This window comes from Haemorhous mexicanus, chromosome 13 (assembly GCF_027477595.1).
Source record: "Haemorhous mexicanus isolate bHaeMex1 chromosome 13, bHaeMex1.pri, whole genome shotgun sequence".
In the NCBI taxonomy this organism is placed as follows: domain Eukaryota; kingdom Metazoa; phylum Chordata; class Aves; order Passeriformes; family Fringillidae; genus Haemorhous; species Haemorhous mexicanus.
In genome coordinates this window covers 12,028,225-12,045,794 of record NC_082353.1, presented here as the reverse complement: position 1 = coordinate 12,045,794, position 17,570 = coordinate 12,028,225, and the positions used below count along the sequence as shown (strand labels likewise).

At 48.9% G+C, this 17,570-nt stretch overlaps 1 protein-coding gene and 1 long non-coding RNA gene across 3 annotated transcripts in view; one reads left to right on the top strand and one right to left on the bottom strand.

Moving 5' to 3' along the window:
• Positions 1 to 3,247: 3,247 nt before the first annotated feature.
• On the bottom strand, positions 3,248 to 5,248 carry LOC132333245 (uncharacterized). Its single transcript, XR_009488103.1, has 3 exons — positions 4,991 to 5,248; positions 3,830 to 3,986; positions 3,248 to 3,504 (listed from the first exon to the last, which is right to left on the bottom strand). It is a non-coding gene; the product is annotated as an uncharacterized LOC132333245 (long non-coding RNA).
• Positions 5,249 to 5,401: 153 nt separating this feature from the next.
• The window catches only part of SHC4 (SHC adaptor protein 4), a 29,710-nt gene continuing 17,541 nt past the window's right edge, over positions 5,402 to 17,570 (top strand). Inside the window, exons 1-2 of one of the 2 annotated variants that reach the window (XM_059858385.1) lie at positions 5,402 to 6,717; positions 13,523 to 13,593. In XM_059858385.1, the coding sequence (XP_059714368.1) occupies positions 6,145 to 6,717; positions 13,523 to 13,593 (644 nt within the window). In that variant the 5' untranslated portion in view covers positions 5,402 to 6,144. The remainder of the gene's footprint in view (positions 6,718 to 13,522; positions 13,594 to 17,570) is intronic. The other variant, XM_059858384.1, reaches the window with a different exon arrangement.

The window sequence follows — 17,570 nt, the reverse complement described above, 5'->3', positions numbered from 1 at the left end:
TGAATTGATTGGCAGGGGCTGCCGTGGCGCTGCAGGCGCTGGGACAGGTGTGTGTCACACTGCGGCCACAGGGGGGAGGAGCCGTGCGGTGGCACCCGCGGCACTCGGGGTGACAGCCCGTGCAGGGAGCTGAGCCCCTCACCGCAGCAGGGGAGTGGCTGAGGTAAAAGGCAGGATTAGCAGAGGGCTTTTCACATGGATCCCAGCCCTCTGTTGTCACCCACCATGTCACTGGCCAGAAAAATATTAGATAGAAAAACCCACCCTTCTTCAGACCCTGGGACTGAAGCAGGTCCAGAATTTTGAGTTGGAAATAATGTTTTACTTAAGAGGAAATGAGCAAGGATAAGCACAGGGACTTCCAAAAGCTGGGATTTCTCTCATATTCTACTGGATGAGAACTTCAGTTGACCTGCCCTAATTGTTGGAGTGATGGATGAAGTCACCTTTGGAAAATGACACCCTGAATGTTGCCCCCTCTTTAACTGCTCACCTGTAACCGGGTCAACTGTTTTGCAGCTCCCACATGAAGAGGTTGAAGCTTTGTCCTGTAATTCTGCAGTTTCTGTACTTCAGCTTCATGTTTCAGTTCTGCTATTGCAGTTGTCTTCTGGTGGAAGTGCTTCTGTTACAAACCTCACTTTGGAGGTTCTATGACTTGCAGTCAGAATTACTCCACCAATTACTCCTCTTGTCTGGGTTCAGTCTCTGTCTTCTCAACCTGATACAAGTTTTGGAAAGTACAAGAAAAAGTGGGTGGCAGAGTGTGACCTGTGCTATGGAAATGACAAAAAATTAGTTACCTTTAGGCCTTTACAAACTGAGCTTTTTTCCTCCCTCTTAGTTTCTTCACCATTTTAGAAACACTAATGTTGAGCAAATTTCTTTGCCTCCAGTGAATTTTTAAATGCTTTGCACTCCTGCACATACCAAAAGAGTCACCACAAGAAAATAATTGCTCCTGCTAAATTCCTTCAGGCAACCTGTGCTGCCACAGCAGCATGGGCTCTCCACTACCAGGTTTATAGGGATGGGGGCTGGAATTTTCTGAACCTGTGTGTCCACAATGTGTGGAAAAACCTTAGTCAGTCAAACTGCACTAAGCAAAAAGGACAGCTCCTTGGACTTGCTTTTAGATTTTTAGGATCATTGTGAATAAACACAGGGCTTTAATAATTTTTTGCTTATTGTTTTGGGTTTGTTGTTTTTTTTTTTTTTAAGTGCTACTGGGCAAAACCAACCCACCCCACAGGAGCTGCTGCCAGCTGCAGGCTCTTTACCTCAGGGGTTCTTTTATGAGTTAGCAGATGCAGGGGAAGCTCAGCTGGAATGCACTTCCTGGGCCCAGCTGCAGCCCCAGTGTGCTCCAAGCTGGTAAAGGAGTTTTCCGTGGAGCCTGGGGAGCTCCCACACGAAGCAAATGCGTGGGGCTCTGTCTGGGCACCATGAGAACACCCAGCTCTCTCCTGTGCTGTTCTCCAGGGATACAGCCTCAGTGAGTAATGAGGAATTTAATCATCATGTAAGGCTGATAACAGACTTGTTTCCCTGCAAGGGGAAATGGGAGAGGGAGCATGGGATGAACTGCATGTCCTAGTTATCTGTGTGGAGCTGTGTTTGTCTTTGGCTTCCTCTGGAGACTCTGGAGGCTGCAGCAGCACTGCTCACACACGCAGCAATTCAGTCTGTGTTTACAGGGAAAGTTAATGAGTGTCCACATCAAATTTAAAACAACTTTGTGCCTCTACAAAGCTTTGTAATGCTGTAGTAGGTTACTCATTTCTTGCAGAGTTATAAAGCAATAATAAATGTTGTCACTCAAAACATTTGGGGGGCTCTGTACAGTTTTTGAAAACATTTTAGCAAAAGTCTTCCTCTGCCCCAGAGTGTTTCAAGGTCTTGGGGACTTCCTGCCTGCAGGTGTGATGGTAAGTGTCCCATTAGGGGGGACAGTCCCATTGACTGTCTTGAGGAATAGGTAAGCACCAGAGAGGTGAGGATGTTTGCCAAAAAACCCAAAAAACCAAAATAAAACCCAGTTTGTGTGTGTGACTTTCTCTAGTGGAAATAAACTACTTCAGGCTTCCCAGAGGTAGCTGCCACTATGTTGTTACCTGCCATGGGATTTTCCTGCCACTCTGTATCAATTTGCTGATTTCTGCCAGGATCAGCCAGGCATGTCAATGAGGAAGTAAGGCAGATCAGCTTGGTGCACCTCAGCATGAGTTAACTCTGCTGTTGCTATTTATAAAGGGAAAAAAGTCCCTTGGTTAGTGCATATTCTAACAGAAAGGCCAGGCTCTGATGTTCGGGTTGCAAGCAGCAGGTTACGGCTTCCTCTGGGCTCCTGCAAGAGGCAGCTGCTGGTCGGGCGTGCTCTGCAGGTGCGTGGCAGCGTTTCTCCCGTGTGTGCTGCCCCCACACTCCCGCCGTGAGACTGCTGGGCTGCCTGCCCTCCTCTCCTCTCCACTGGCCCCCAGATCGCCGTGAACTCTCCCATCCCCAGCGAGTGCTGCGTGCCCCTGTCCCGGCCCCTGCACGGAAAGAGAAGGTGGGGTGGTGGCACTAAAATGAGCCGTGATCCCACAGCCCCAGAGCTGAAACGGGGCCACTGCCAGGGGTGCCTGAGGCTCCAGATTGACACTGCTGCTTCCAGCCAGAGTGGATGCCCGTGGTGATGCTGGAGATGTGGCTGCTGCTGCCTCGCCTCCTTCCCTGCAGCTCTTTGACAGGGGTGTTAGAAGTGGCTGTAGCTGGTTAGCTGCTCCTAAGTAACGGTGCTGCCCCACCAGTGAGGTTATACCTGCCGAAGCTCCTGTCCCCTCTGACAATACCTGACTGGGGGCTGCTCACAGCAGTTTCTCCTGCAGCATGTTTGAGGCTGAGAGGCTGCTTAGGGCTGTAAACAGGGTGTGATGGGTAACAGAGACTGAGGGAGAGGTTTCAGCTCATGACTGTGCACTGTTAGGGCATTCCCATGTGTGGCACAGCCCTTGGTCAGCAGCCATGTGGGGAGGAAAATCGTTTTTCATTGTCTCCTGCTGGCACAGCAGCAGGGTAGGGCAGGGAGCTGAGAGGGTGAGGAGCCCTGAGCACAGTGAGCAACAGGGAACTCGAGCTGTGAGCAAGAAACACAGGCTCCTTTTAGACAAGGCTGTAGGCTCAGTTTCACCAGTGCTTAAAGAAGCTTTGTTCTCTGTGCTGGTTAGAGGCTGATTTCCCAGTATCTTAAACAGAAATCTTGTTTTAGCCTTGAGAAAAAAAGCTTTTTAATTTATAAAGGCATGGCATTTTTCTTTTCCCTCTTCTCCCTCCCCACAATGGCTGGTATTGCTTGGACAATGCTGCAAAGAGCAGCATTGTCCAAGGGGGTTCTGCTCTTGAGCTTTTATTTCTTGATCACTGCTGAAAACAGAGCTTGTCACAATTGCATTTTTCTCTGGAACCTGCAGTAAAACACCAGCTATTCTTCACCTCCCACATTGTGATCACACTTGGTGGTGCCTGTGAGAAGAGAAATGCTGATTAAAGTACCAGCCTCCCTTGTCTCTGGAGAAGCCACCCTGAGCCCCCCATGGCACCTTGAGAGGGCAGCAAGGCTTTGGCCGTGGGGCAGCAGATGCTGGTGCCATGCAGGGCTCGAGACACAACTCATGGGTGATTAGTGAAGGACAGCTTGTTGCATTACTGTTTCTTTTTCTTGAAAACATCCCCTTTCACCTCACAGGTTTAAAGGCTGCCCCATTAACCTGTTTCACCTGCCAGCTCCTGTTAGCTGCAGTGGGACGGGGAAGGGATTGCATCTCCTGCAGGCCCAGCAGGGACCCACCTGCCCATTTTCTTGCTCACACAAGTAAAGAAGGCTCAAATCGCCTCCTGAGGAAGAATCAGCAGGCAGGCTCAGGAGATGAGGACCAATGGCATAGGGGAGTGTCCTGGTCACCAAGTCATACTTTCCTGGTGCTGTCATCTATGCCAAGGGGCTGCTGTAAGGCAAAGACAAGGTAGGAAGGATGGTAAGGCTGATCTTGCACAAAGAGGAAATTTGGCTTGTCTCTTTGCATGTTCTTCATGGCAGTAAAAAGAAGACAAATCTGGGAGGTTCCCCAGTATGGAAGCTTGGGGCATCAGCATCTCCCTGAATGCTGGTCCTCATTGTTCCCTCCATGGGAAGCACAGTTTGCCCTCCCCTCCAGGCCCTCCTCATCACCAGCGTGGGCCCCATGGCCTCTCCATCCCAGTTTTCCTTCCAGCCATGTTGATGTCATGTTCAGCATGGCATTGAAATGAAAGAAAAATGCTCATGCTAGGAGAGTTTCTGTGCTTTATGTACAATCAGTAGTGCAGCTAATCACTTCTGAAATTTTCTATTCCTTTGTGCTCAAAGCCATCATTAAAGCTTCATGAGAAATTAGTCATTCTTTGTAACTTGTGGCTGGTCCAGGTTTTGCCTTTGATTTTGTGAGCAGTCTGAGCCATCCTCACCAAAATGGGTTGATTCAAAGCAGCCACTTCCTCTTTGAGCCACATTTCACTAAAAGAGTTTGGACTGGTTTTTTTTCCCGCTACCTTACTGTGGCAACTATTGCATCTTTAGGATTAACACCTGCTCTCATACACGAGGTAAAAACCTGGAATGGCTGTGATGAGCTTTCTCACTGTGACAGAGAGAAGCTGTCATTTTCTCCGCCTGTCACAGGGCAATGGGCAGCACGGCCTCTCCTCAGGCACCAGCAGCTGATGCACAGCCCTGAACGCCAGCAGAGGAAGAGGCCGCACCACTGCGAGCATGAGGAAGATGAACTCAACATGGCAAATCTAGCGAGAGAAAACGCCTCAGCTAAGGGAGGGAGCGAGGCTCTCCTGCCGGGTTCCCTCTCCTGGCTCGACCCCCGTGGTGCTGAATTTCTCTGCCCCGGGTGTCGAAGCCCACACGGAGCCGAGCTAACTCGTGCCGAGGGCCCTGATATTTTCAGAGAGTAAAACAAACCTGTCTCGCTTCCTTGGCTGCCGGAGGTACCCGCGATGCCTGAGGGGGATCCCCCCGGCTGGAGCCGAGCTGCCGGGCAGGGAGCGCTGGGACAAGCCTGCCCTTTCCTTGGCGCCGGCCGGGCAGCCAGGGAGGCATCGCAGCCCCGGCTGGGCCCCGGCGCTTGGCTCTGCCCGTGCAGCCGCGGAGGAGGAATGGCCGCAGAACGGGGATTTGGATTTGGGGGGATTTTGGGGGATTTTTGGCACCACCCCGAGGGCCCCTCGCGCCCCTCTCCCCCCGCCCCCCCGCGCTCCCCGCGCGCTGAGGGCGCGTGAGCCGGCGGCGGGCGGCGATTGGCTGCGAGGCGCCCCCCGGGGGCCGCCGGGCCGCGGCCGCGCGCCGAGCGCCATTCACGGCGCTGCCCGCTCGCACGCGCCGAGCCCATTCACAAAAAAACTTCATTCATAAAAACCGGCAGCAGCGGCCGGGCTGCGGCGGGGGCGGCCGGGGCGCTGCGGGAAACGGCCCCGGAGCCGCAGGAGTATTTCGTTGTTTCGGGATTATTATGGTGCTGAAGGACTTTCCAGCAGGAATTAGCGAGACCGACGTTACTCAGTGTTTTTGGAAAGAATCCTGGGTTTGTGCCTGACGGCGGGGCAGGAGCTGCAGCGCAGGGATGCTCTTCGCCTCTGGGGCAGCGGCGGTGGAAGTGCAGAGAGCCGGGCACCTTACGGGGTTCATGCCGGTCTGAAAATACGTTTGGGCTTGTAGCTGTCTTGATCTGCTTTGTGTGGAATATGCTTGAGCTTTCGCTGCAGCCAGGACTCTGCAATTATTGATGCTACAGCTGTGAATCTTCAGAGCTAGGTGGGATTTAGTGCCTGGTTTGAGGTACCAATGAAGGCAGGTTTGGATAGTGGCTCTTCAGCTTAAGCTGCTCTACCACCGATGTGCTTTCCTGTATGCTGCTTTTATTTCTGCTTACCAAATACCAGATGTCCATGCAGTTTTAAGCCTTGTTCTTTGAGGAAAATAAACCATTCAAGAGGGAGTCAGCAAAAATATCCAATAGCTTTCTGTTTTGAAAATTGTTTGACTTGCTTGATTTCCATATAATTTATCTACAAGAGCTAATTTATGCAAGAATATCCAGTTACAGACCTGCCAAGGCTATGAGAGAACGCAGCCAGCAGAGCCTCGGTGGACACGTCCTGTATGTAGGGTTATTCAGACATCCAGGAATGCTGCACAGGGCTAAGTACAGCCGATTCAGGAATGATTCCATAACCTCCCTAGATGAAGGCACACAAAATACGTCTTTAAATATCAAAGGTTCTTCCTCCTCTTCCCATTCTTCAACACCCAATTTACTGACAGAAGATGTCTCCTTGGGGCCGCAGGACACCTGCACCACACTGTGCACGCTGATCCCCCGGATGGCCAACATTAAACTTGCCAACCCGTCCAATCTGCCGGGCCTGAAAAGCTTCTGCCTGGGAACCAAAGAGGTGCCACGAATCAAACTCACGGAGTGCGTTACCATCCCGAGCAGCCCGACCTCACCTGAGATCAGCTGCCTGTCAGCCTCCTACCCCCAGCCCGACCTGGACAAGCTGGTCCTGACCCCAAAGGCAGCGGGTGACTGTGCTGAGGACGTCGCTGCTGTGGGCAGGCAGGACAGGGGCCTGGCCCAGAGCAATGACAGCACGTACAGCCAGGAGCCAGGAACCACCTACAGTGTGCGGGTGAGTACTTCTCTCTGGGCTTCCATCCTCTGACAAAGCAAAGAGCTCAGCTGGCTGCTGGGTGACCTCCATTTTCCTGCCTCTAGAGTCCGTGCCCCAACCACTGTGTTCTCCCATGTAGTTCCTGTCTTCTGGTGGACATAGGGCTGTGGCATTGAGCTGGGGGAGCTAAAAGCACCAGCTGCTTCCAGAGGTAACCCAACATCCACTTCCAAAGGACTATCTGTAGACTCTCTGAGGAGTGCTGCTGAACCGTGACTGAAACGAGTTACTCTGCATGTTGGAGGGGAAAAAGAGGCCCATGAGAGGCCTTTCCATCCCTCACAGAAAGCAACACCAGGCATTAGGTGCATTCTGGCCCACGCTGCTGACATTTGTCAGAGAGGCTGTGGGACAGGCACTGACCAGGTTATATTTCCAGTATGGTTTTCAGCTGGTCTTCCTTTTGTGGGCAATATCTCAGAAGGGGGATCACTGGCAGCAGCCTTACAATGCAACAGGGAGATTTTTTTCCCTTCATCTTCCTGGTTATGTTGCTCCCATGGCTGTGGGCCATGCAGGAACCCGCCAAGGAGAGCTGCAGGGACATCGATGACATGTCATGGCCAAAATCTTGGTGGTTTTTTCAACTAGCCCTTTCAATAGTAACAAGCAGACTGTAAATAAGTAACATGGGGGTTTGGGCATTTCAGCATCAGAGGATGTGCAAGGTGAGAGCATGAGTTCCCCATAGACCACTAGACTTATTCAGCAGCTGGTGATGAAGCCTCAGATGGGCTGGGAAGTGGCCAGGGCTGCAGCATGGCAGGACTCTGGTGCAGAGGGATGGTCTCACCTGAAGGCAAAGCGGGACCAAGAGACCAAGGGCTGGGCATTTGGAGCTGCTTCCAATCTTTACCCTCTATTCCTGGCCCTTGCCCTCCCTCCTGTGTGTTTGGAGGCACTCACTCTCCCCATGCAGCTTCTTGTGCCCTGTTGGGATATGGAATTGCTGGGATCTCCACAGAGACCCTTTTAGGAGGCAGGTCAAGTCTATGTTATTGGGACTGCTGCTGCCAGAGATCTTTGGCCTTAGCAGCTTAATCAGAGAGGAGGATTCAGCAATTACATGGAGAGGATCTACAGTTATTTTAGAAAGGCAATAATGTGGTGAATTAAAGAAATGTTTAATTTCTTTAATTCAGAAGCTGTCCCCTGCAGACTGGAGTGAGGCAGAAATTTTCTTGGTGTTGTTTTAACGAGGGGCCATGCTGGGCTCATTGCATCCCCTGGGGAGGCAGCTGTGGCCGGGTGTGACTGGTGGTGACAGGGCTCCTGTGTCACAGCTGCATGTCACCCGGGCTTGGTGAGGAAGCTGAGACCCATAATAGCACCTGGTCCTCCCAAATGCTCGTGCAAATAACAAAGAGCCCAAATACTAATATCCCATCTGGACAACTCTGATTCTCATACTGTTGTCTTTCAAAACATGCTTTGTAGGCAGATAGCTGCAGGCTTTATAAGGGGGATATTTACCATGTCCTTGTTCATGTTCTACCTTTAAAAACCTTCCCACAATGCTGCCCATCTGGAGCTGAGGTTGTCTCTGAATGGTACCCATAGTGGCCATGGCACTTGTCTTTCCTGCTGGTGTTTGTTATGGCTGTGATGAACCTGAGGGATATTCCAAGAGGCACTTGCCATCCTTTCTCTTGCTCGTTGGGGACTGCCAGGGATGTGGCTGCTGCTGAGAAGGAGGATAAGATCTGTCTCTCAGCACTGTCCTGCATCAGTGGTTTCTCTGAGAATAGCAAGGATCGTGTTTACTGGACCTAACATGGAGTAAGGCTCTGTACCTGAGCTGAAATCAAAGCATGAGTCTTTGAAAGATGATTGGTTTTAAGAATTATTTAACTAAAATATGAAAAGGAAGTATTATTGCCAGGTATTTCATTACAATACCATTATAATTTATAATAATATGGTAAAGGTTGTTTGCAGCATCCTTTGTCTCAAAGAGGTTTTAGCAATGTACAGGTTGATCCTCTGCTAGTGGTTTGATGGTGAATGCATACAGATATACGCCATCATATATGTCTAAAATCAGCCACATGTCTCTAGATTAAAAGGAGCCTGACCATTTCTAGCATGGTCGTTCAGAATTACATGAGCGGCACCCTGAAAGCACGCGTGGGCACCAGTGCCCTGCACAGTCCCGCTGCTGTCCACGGAGGATGCGACAGGTCGGCCTGGAGCAGTTGCTCCTTGCCTCTGTGTGGGGAAGGAGGTCCAGCACAGCCCTTTCCTGGTCCTAGATTGCCACCAGTGCCTCTTCCATCTTCAGGGCAGGGAAATACTCTGGTATTTGAGGTGCTTCCGTGGCGCGCAGCACCCTGACACTGCACCCGGAGAGCTGCTCTGCATCGCCCGTCATAAATGAATAACTACACTCGTCTGCACAGCCGGGGCTCTCGCTGGAAGGAGATGGGCTCCGGTGATTCATGGCTTCAGAGCCGCAGCTGTGAATCATGAGCCGGGGGTGCTGGGGCGGTGGCTGTGCTGGGCTCGGGGTTTGGGGTTTGGGCAGCCCTGCAGCGCCCGTCCGTGCGCGCCTCGTCCCAAGGGAATGCGCCCCGGCACCCGGCATCGCCTGCGGGGCACTCGCGCCTCTCTGGGGAATCGATTCTCTCGGGAACCGGCGTGTTTTCAGGCCATTTGCTTTATCACAGCCGGAGAACGGGGACAGAGTGGATTGGGAACAATTCTGTTGGAGACCTGGCCCGAGTGCAGTGCTGCAGAAAGTGGTTTTTCAGAAAACAGAACTGAAATATTTCTATATGTCTGTATTTATCATTTTTCCCTGTTTGGTTTTTTTTTCCCTCCCTCGGGATATATTTAAAAATTGAAAATCTGTGAATGAAAGGCTCAGACTTTCCCAGAAAAAAAAATTCATTTATCAAAAGCTATTCTTCTTCACAAAAAGCCCTGGCTTGCTGCCCTCAGGGAAGAGGCTGTGCTGCGTGGGCATGAGGAGTGGGACAGACCAAGGGTCTGTCTGTCTGCACCGCTGCTGCTGCAGGGGGGAAGACAAGAGCAGGACAAGCACATGAGGAGAGTTAGGCTAGCACTGACAAACTACTCGGAGGGCGTGGGTTTGTGCTTAATGATCTTTAATGGGCTCTTTTAATCCTTGAAGGTATCTAGTCTGTTTTCCAGCTGGTTCTGCCTGGATTTTGTGCTGTCTCACAGGTGCCCTGGGGGTACCACCCACGTCTGCAGTGGTGTGCAGTGCTGTCGTGGGCTGCCTTGGCCTCTCTGCTTCCTGTGGTGGGGATGGCAGAGGTTCTGCTGGCTTTGCTTTTGGATCTGGATGAGGCTGGCGTTTGCTGGAGGAAACCAGTGTGGTTCAGGCTGAGGAATGAGCCAGTTGAATGTCCTGCAGGGTGCAAACCTGGGCCAGAGCTCTTCATTAGCTGCCTGACTAGTGGCTGCTTACAGAGTTACGGAGCACTTACCCCAGCCCAGTAAACCCTGAAGTGTGAGGCAGGATGAGCAGCTGAGCTGACTGGCACAGTGCAGTCTGTGTGCTGGCAGGAGCAGTGCCACTGCCAGGGGAGCTCTGGTGGTCTCTGCTTTCCAGTGGACACAGGGATTTTCTAACCCCAAGGCTACCACAGGCAGCATCTAAGAAAGGGCTGAGAAAACTTCCCTACCAAAACTACAGTAATCATGCTTCACTCCTTCCCCACAGCCCTGGCTGGCTTCTGTTGTCCATGGAAGGAAGACAACACTTTACCTTCCTGCTAGGGTGAAAGCAGAGAAATCTCACAACAGGTTCCTGAGCGTGGCACTCTGCATTGTCCTGCCATGTGCTGCTTATTCACATGGGCCCTGCCTGGTGCCTTCTCATCTCCTCCCACGCAGTTCCTCATCCTGTTTGCAGCCACTTTCTGTCATCTCATGTAAATAGATGTGAAAAGATGTGTGCATCTTCAATAACTGCTGTTCTCTCCTGGTGGTGTGGGAAAACGCAAGCCAGCCCCAGATCACCCTCTGTACTCAAACACCAAGGGACAAAGCAGTCCCTGGTGCCAGTGCTCTCACAGCCCTTTGCAGGAGATAGGATATCTCTGCACACATTGCCATTAGTGGAGCCTTTCCCTTTCCAGCAGGGGCCAGTGAGTCTTTCCTTCCTAAGAGCTCCTGCTTGTCTTGGCAGGAGCTCTCCATTCTGCTGCGGACAGAACAGTGGGTTCAGCATCCTCTTTCATTGGCCATGTCAGATCTTTAGCACTTTCACTGTTGCTGTTCTATTTTTCTGTAGGTGGCTGAATTCTGCAGTTACATATGTGCTTGCTGCCCAGGCTGGTTAGTGCACCCTTGGGCCTGTGTCCAGCTTCCCCCAGCTTCCTTGCAGCTCAGTGAACTGGGCCTTGCCTCTGTGGGCTTCAGAAGATGAACACCCCTCCCTGTACACCACCTTTGGACCCAGTTTTCACAAGAGCACCAGGTGAACAGCTTGCACTGGAGCAAGAGCTGTGGGCTGCTGTGGCTTCCTCTCGCAGGCACCTGTGGTTTCTGCCCCGCTCAGGCTTTAGTTTAACCTTCCCGGCAGCAGGAAAGATGGAGCTGGCCTTGACCCTGCACCACCAGAGAAGCCCATTTTTGTTTTCCTGGGATGTGCTGTTTGGGGTGTACAGGACAGGAAGTGGGAACACCAGCTGAACTGGAGTTTGGGTTCATAAGTCTCTGAGACAAACATTGTCCTTCTCCACTGCTTTCCCCTTTCTTCTCATGCATTGGTTGTGCTGCTTCTCATATTTTGCTATGGAGGGGTTAATATTTTTGTTTATTGTTAATTTTTTTTCTTCCTCGGAGAGCATCTTTTGTTCTCTTGAATAGGCTTCTGGTATTTCATTGTCCTTTTGTGTGCTCCATGCGCTTCTCCCAGGCTCTGTGACCCTGACTTGTTCTGCCCCAGCCTCACATTGTCCCCCTGCCCAAGGCTCTGCTGGTTCTCTGTACCCTCATACTGCAATGTGAGGGTTCAGCCATTTCTAACTGTGCCAGTTCAGATAACCAACGACAGCTAAAATAAATGAGAGATGCAGTGAGGTGCCATGTTAATGCACTTCCCTACTCAAGCTTTTAAAAGGAAAAAAAAAAAGGTCTTTTGTGAATCATTGATAAGTTCAGCTTCACTCAGGGTCACTTATGCAAAAGCCTAATATTGATTTTTCATCTTTGCTTAGAGTAGCTTCCCACGCATCTGTTCAGGATGCAATGGGGACTCACTTGTCAGCATATGACTCACCTACTTCTCTAAATTATTTTTTTTTCAAGGATAGAGGAGCAGCCAACCAGCTTACAGGATGCTTGACCTTATACTGTAGGATCAGAGGTCGTTACTGTGCTACAAGCTGAGGCTCTAGACATATTTTCCACATTTGCTTTGTTCCTGTTAAGCAGGAATATATTTAACAAGGCAGATAGCTCTCAAAGTCATTAAATGTTCATTAGGGAAGCAGTTCTGCCAACCTTTCAGATTCTTATTGATGTCCTTCCAGGTCTCTGACCTAATTCTGGAGTTCTCCCAAGGGTTACATTGCTATCTGGAAAGAAAGCAAAATAGGGATAATACAATTGTGGAATCCCTGACTGCACATATAACATTCTCTTTTTCACACGCTTATTTCTGAAAGTCTCCAAAGCTGAAACAGACACCTAAATCCAACTCTCTCTGAAAGGCCCAGCAGAAAAATTGATTTACAGGCAAAGTGAGGCAGAGGAACTAAATATGGTACCTTTCTCTGACACAGAATGCCTCCTCCATCCATTCAGACAAGGGACAGAGTATGCATGACCCTGCCTGGGTTTTCCAAGTTGTCTCTGTCCCAGAGGCTTTGACTTCCTACAGGAGAGGTCTGCACAGGCATGCTGTGACTGCAGCCCTTGGGCACTGTGTGAGCACTGCATGATGGTCCCAAGAGGAAAAATGAGAGACCCAGACCTGTGCCAGCCTGTTGAAATGAAGAGGTCAGACTGCTTCAACAACAGAGAGATTGACATCCATAGAAATGCTGAAAGATTAGTAAGATATGGTTAGGGATATACCAACACATCCTTGATATTTCCAAGAATTAGTCTTATACAAATCCCAAATGAGTATAGAAAGAGCCCCAGCTCTGTCCCATACAACAGAAGTGTGGCAGTCAGCCTTTAATTTAAAGCAGGTCAGTTTATAGTGTAGGCTCTTAAGAGCTGTTGCTATGAGCTGGAATTGCAACTTCACATCCTTCATCTTCTGCAGAGGTTATTTGTCATCAGACACGTAGCAGTGTGGAGCCAGTGGTTTTCCTTGTGGCCTATAATGCCTCCTACTCTCTGAAGGGAAAGTCAGCTCTTCTGCATGGGGGCTCTGAGTGCATTGGTCTCAAGGGGCTTCCAGAGCCTCTCTGCTCTGAGGACTCTGTTCTTTCCAGTATTTCCTCATGTATTCCTCCCAGCTCAGTGTCACAGGCTAATAAGTGAGAATAAGCAGAAATGGAAAAAAAGGAATAATTGGATTTTGTGTCCCCAGAGTGCTTTGCCTTCTTTTTTTTGGTACTATGGTGTTTAAGCCATTGGTATCTTTATTGCTCTTCTCTACACTTTTAGTAAAACAAGATCTATTTAGGAAGCAGCTTTAGGATGGCTGATTTGATTTTCCATTTAGACTGCTGTTCTGCATAAACTTAGTGGACAATAATCAGATTTGCTTCCTCCTGTGATCCTCCTCTTCCTTGTGTACTAACAGTTCTCCCTTTCCTCTGTCTGTTTTCCATAGTACATGGGCTGTATTGAGGTGCTGCAGTCAATGAGATCCCTGGACTTTGGCACACGAACACAAGTCACCAGGTAGGTGGTGTAAAACTGAGATTCAGCCCAAGAATGAAAAGCCTGAGTGCAAATTTTTTTATAAAACCGAGGGTGCGTGCCAACCTCTGAGACAATTCTGAACAGGAGTTTGCATGTTTTGTTTTGTCTTTTCCTAAGTGATGATTTGAATTATTTCATCATTACAATAGGCTATTTGCATTGGAAAATGAATTGTTTCAGGCACAGGCATAATTTCTCTCCCAGTTCTTGCTCAGAGAGCCTCCCCCTGCAGTGGCAGCACAGAGCAGACATCCCCAGCCAGCTGGGGACCGGCAGCAGCTGGGCTGTGCACGTGGCTCAGCGCTTCCTGCACAGCGCTCCCAAGGCACAGGGGAAATCCACTGGTGCTGCTGTGCCTGTGGGTGCCATGGCCAGGGTGGAGAGCCAGGACCCTCATGGGTCTCTCTGTCACACTGCTTCCTAACTGATGCAGAAAGTGCCATCAGTCCCTCAATCCAGCAAGGTCATCTAAGGAATATTTATCAGATGTATGACACTGCTTGACCCCCATCTTCACCAAGACCAGCCTCAGCTGGAAGTGGAGTCACAAGGAAAACATGTTGAAATAGAGCTGTTTCCGTCTGTACTGTAAGCCTAAGTTTTCAGGCTGCAAATCAGAAAAAGATTAATGTTTCATTCTCAGATACAACTGGGGATGCGGTTAAAACGTGAAATATTTTATTGTCCTTTTTGAACTTTGCAACTTCTGTTGCAGGTTACTGCCAGTTTCTGGGTCTAGATTGTTAGTACCCCTACCTGTGGGGTGGCTGAAATTTCCTGTCAGAAATAGAAAAGCACAATTTTTTTTTTCTATTTATTCTTATAAGTCTGGCAGTGCGGGAGTGTTTGAGTTTGCTGCATGGTTCTGTGATATGCTCATGGTCCACCAGTCAGGACTAGTGCCAGGCAGCCCCAGCAGCCACCCAGCCTTTTGGGGAGATAGGCGGCTGCAGGTTATCTTCACCTGGCCTTAGACATGTTCCCTTTTCCTCTCAGCTGCTTTTCTGGCATAGTTCGTGCTGAGGATGCCAGGAGTGTGGTTGAGGCTTCCTGTACCTGCCCAGCTCTTCCTTCCTGCTGGAGGGAGATTTTCAGATGCTGTTTTCCTTCCTCAAGTTTGTATCCAAAAATTCATGGAGAAAGGAAAGCAACGTGAAGGGATTAGTGTTACATTTATACCTGTTGGCTCCCAGAGTTAGCAGCTGAAAGGACCTGAAAAACATGAGTCCTTCAATGCCTACAGACTTCACTTGAAAGCTGTCCCATTTGTTTTATATTCAAAACCAGCAATTCTTGACATGTACAACTGGTATAAGTACACACCCAGTTCCTCCATGTGTGTATGAAGAAGTGCCTCAGATACCAATATACTTCCCTCAGGCAGGTCCTTTACAGGCCAAGAAGAGCCATGTAATACACCCAGCCCAGGCCACTGTGTTCTTCACAGCTCAGCCAGAGGGCGAGGTTATCTCCTGTTTGCAAGAGGTGTGTGTGTGCTGTGGTAACAGAACAGAGCTTTGGCTGGTTTGTCAGGAAAATAATGAATATGAATTACTGCGTGACAAGAGCTTGCCAACTTAAATTTGGGCTAGATAGTAAGATTTTGTTGAGCAGAACTGAGTCAAAACTTAACAATGGAAATATTTCCATCACCTAAAAAAAATGCCACTGCTGACCTTAACGGGCTCTTTTGTGCATGAGAAATTCAAAACTTAAACTGTTTGCAAACCAAATGCTGAAGTGCTGAGCTCACACATGCAGACTTTAAAGTTCGATCGATGACAAGCTGACTGGAGCAAAGATAACATTGATTATTCCCCTATTGTTCTGTCGGGGGAGTAAGTTTATAGACACATGCACAATGCACCAACCAAAGAGCTGCTGGAAATCACCCCATTTTAACCATGCCTGTTATTTGAATTGGGGTAAAAAATATTTTTACTTTGATGGCATTTCACTAAACAAAGAGGCATCTTCTGTTTTAAAGTGATGTGGAAAGAGTCTCTGGTTTTGTCTTCACCCTGCCTTGATTTATGTGTATGTGAATGCTTAGTTACCTCATGGTATCTAAAACTGAAGATATTAGTTACCTTTCTCATGAATGTTGAAAAGATCAACAAACTCATGTTTGCCAAAGTGCAGTGAGGAGTCCAAAGGAGTGAACATGGAGAATTTACCTTCTGCTTTCTTGCTGGACTTGCATTTTCAGTTGCTTGGCAGGCTCATGGTCAGGGAAGGCAGAAAGTGGCTTCTCTGGTGCTGTGAATGACCATGGGATGCAGAGGTGCTGTGTGGCCAAATGACCAGAGCACAGCAGGAGAAGGGCTGGGCACTGATGTGCTTTTACCCTCAGCGGCTGGGGGGTGAGGAGGTTGGCACAGGAGATTCCACTGCAAGTTTTCCAGCTCTCTGCTGTTGCCTGCCCATGACCCCACTTGTTCTTAGGGACATTCCTCCCATTTTGCAGAAATCTGTGATCTCAAACTCCATGTAGATGACAAAAGTAATACCAAAAAATAACAGTAAGCATAACAGATTCTTCTGCTTGGGGGTCTTTGTATTTTTTTTTTTTTAATGGTTAGCCTGTGCTTGCTGCTCTGGATACAAGATGTGCTTGGGTTGTCACCCTTGTGCTGTGGCAGGTCCTGCCTTTGCTGGACCCTAATGTGTGCTTCTCTTGTCCAGCCATTCAGCTCTTTTCCTCTCACACATTTCCCAATTCTGTTAAATCAAGTTGGTTATTAGTCATCAAATTTGGGCATTTCTGGGAAAAGAGGTTCTGTATCTTGGATTGGGGCATTAACTTATAAACTCGAAAATGGTCAGGCAGTGAGGGGTGAAGGGTGTCTGAAATGTGCAGCCAGGGAGGGCTTCTGGAAGAAGGCTGACTTTGTTTGGAAGATTAATTTCAACTTTGTTGAGCCACATAATCCCTTTCTGTTACATGGTGTAGGCAGGGCCCTAGATGCTTAAAAGCAAATCCTCAACAGCATGCTTGCTTGCTTACATCAGCCCATCTTTCGTCTTTTATTCTCGTTTTGGGGGAACAATGAACAAAGTGGCTCAGTGTTACTGCCCACAGGCGCTCTCCCTCACGGGCACGCTCTGGGAGCTGCAGGAGCTGGGTCTGCCCCAGGTTTCACTCCAGGGCTGCAGACCCAAAGGAAAACTGTGGACTGTACTTCTGAGTGGACCTGAAAAAACCCCCAAAAATCTGGTTTAAAGGCTTATGGATGCCAAAAATGTGTCATGCATTTCGGTTTATCATTGGGTGCATCCAGAGTTTCTTTTCTTCCTAGTGTGTGGTGCAGTTTCTAGTTTGTGGAAATGACTTCATGTAGGAAGTGTTCAGTTGTAGCAGCAGGTGTTACCAAACTCCTGCTTTTCACACCTTTCAAATAATATTTGTAAAGTTTTGTTAGATCACTTAGAAAATCACCCAGAGAGGTATGCAGCAAGAAATGTCTGTACAACCATTTCCTCTACCAAAGAGAGGTAATAGAAACTATTAAGTGGAAATGGTTTGCTTCTTTTTGGTTCCTTTTTACTGGACAGTTGATTCAGAGCATGGTGAAGTGGGCAGCCACCACAGTGGCTTGTACAAGAACAGGCTCTGTGCCTGGCAACTCTGCCTGCAACTCTTGATTTCACATGGGTTGCCTGACATGTTCAATAACTCATTTTTCACCAAAAGAGACAACTTCCCTGTTTTTCCAATTTGTTCTGTATCTGGTTTTCTTTCTAGGTAAGGCTAGACTTGAAGGCTCCAAGTAGCCTTAATGTCTTGGCTCTGATTTTAATTTCCTTTAATATTGAATGAGAAGATGAGTTCTCATTTTCCAAGCAGATTATTGGAATCTGCAAGATCATCCTGCAGGATGCCTTCCTCTTTTTTCTTTTTTTTTTTTTTTTTTGTTTTTTTTTTTTGTGTTTTTTTTTTGTTTGTTTGTGTTTTT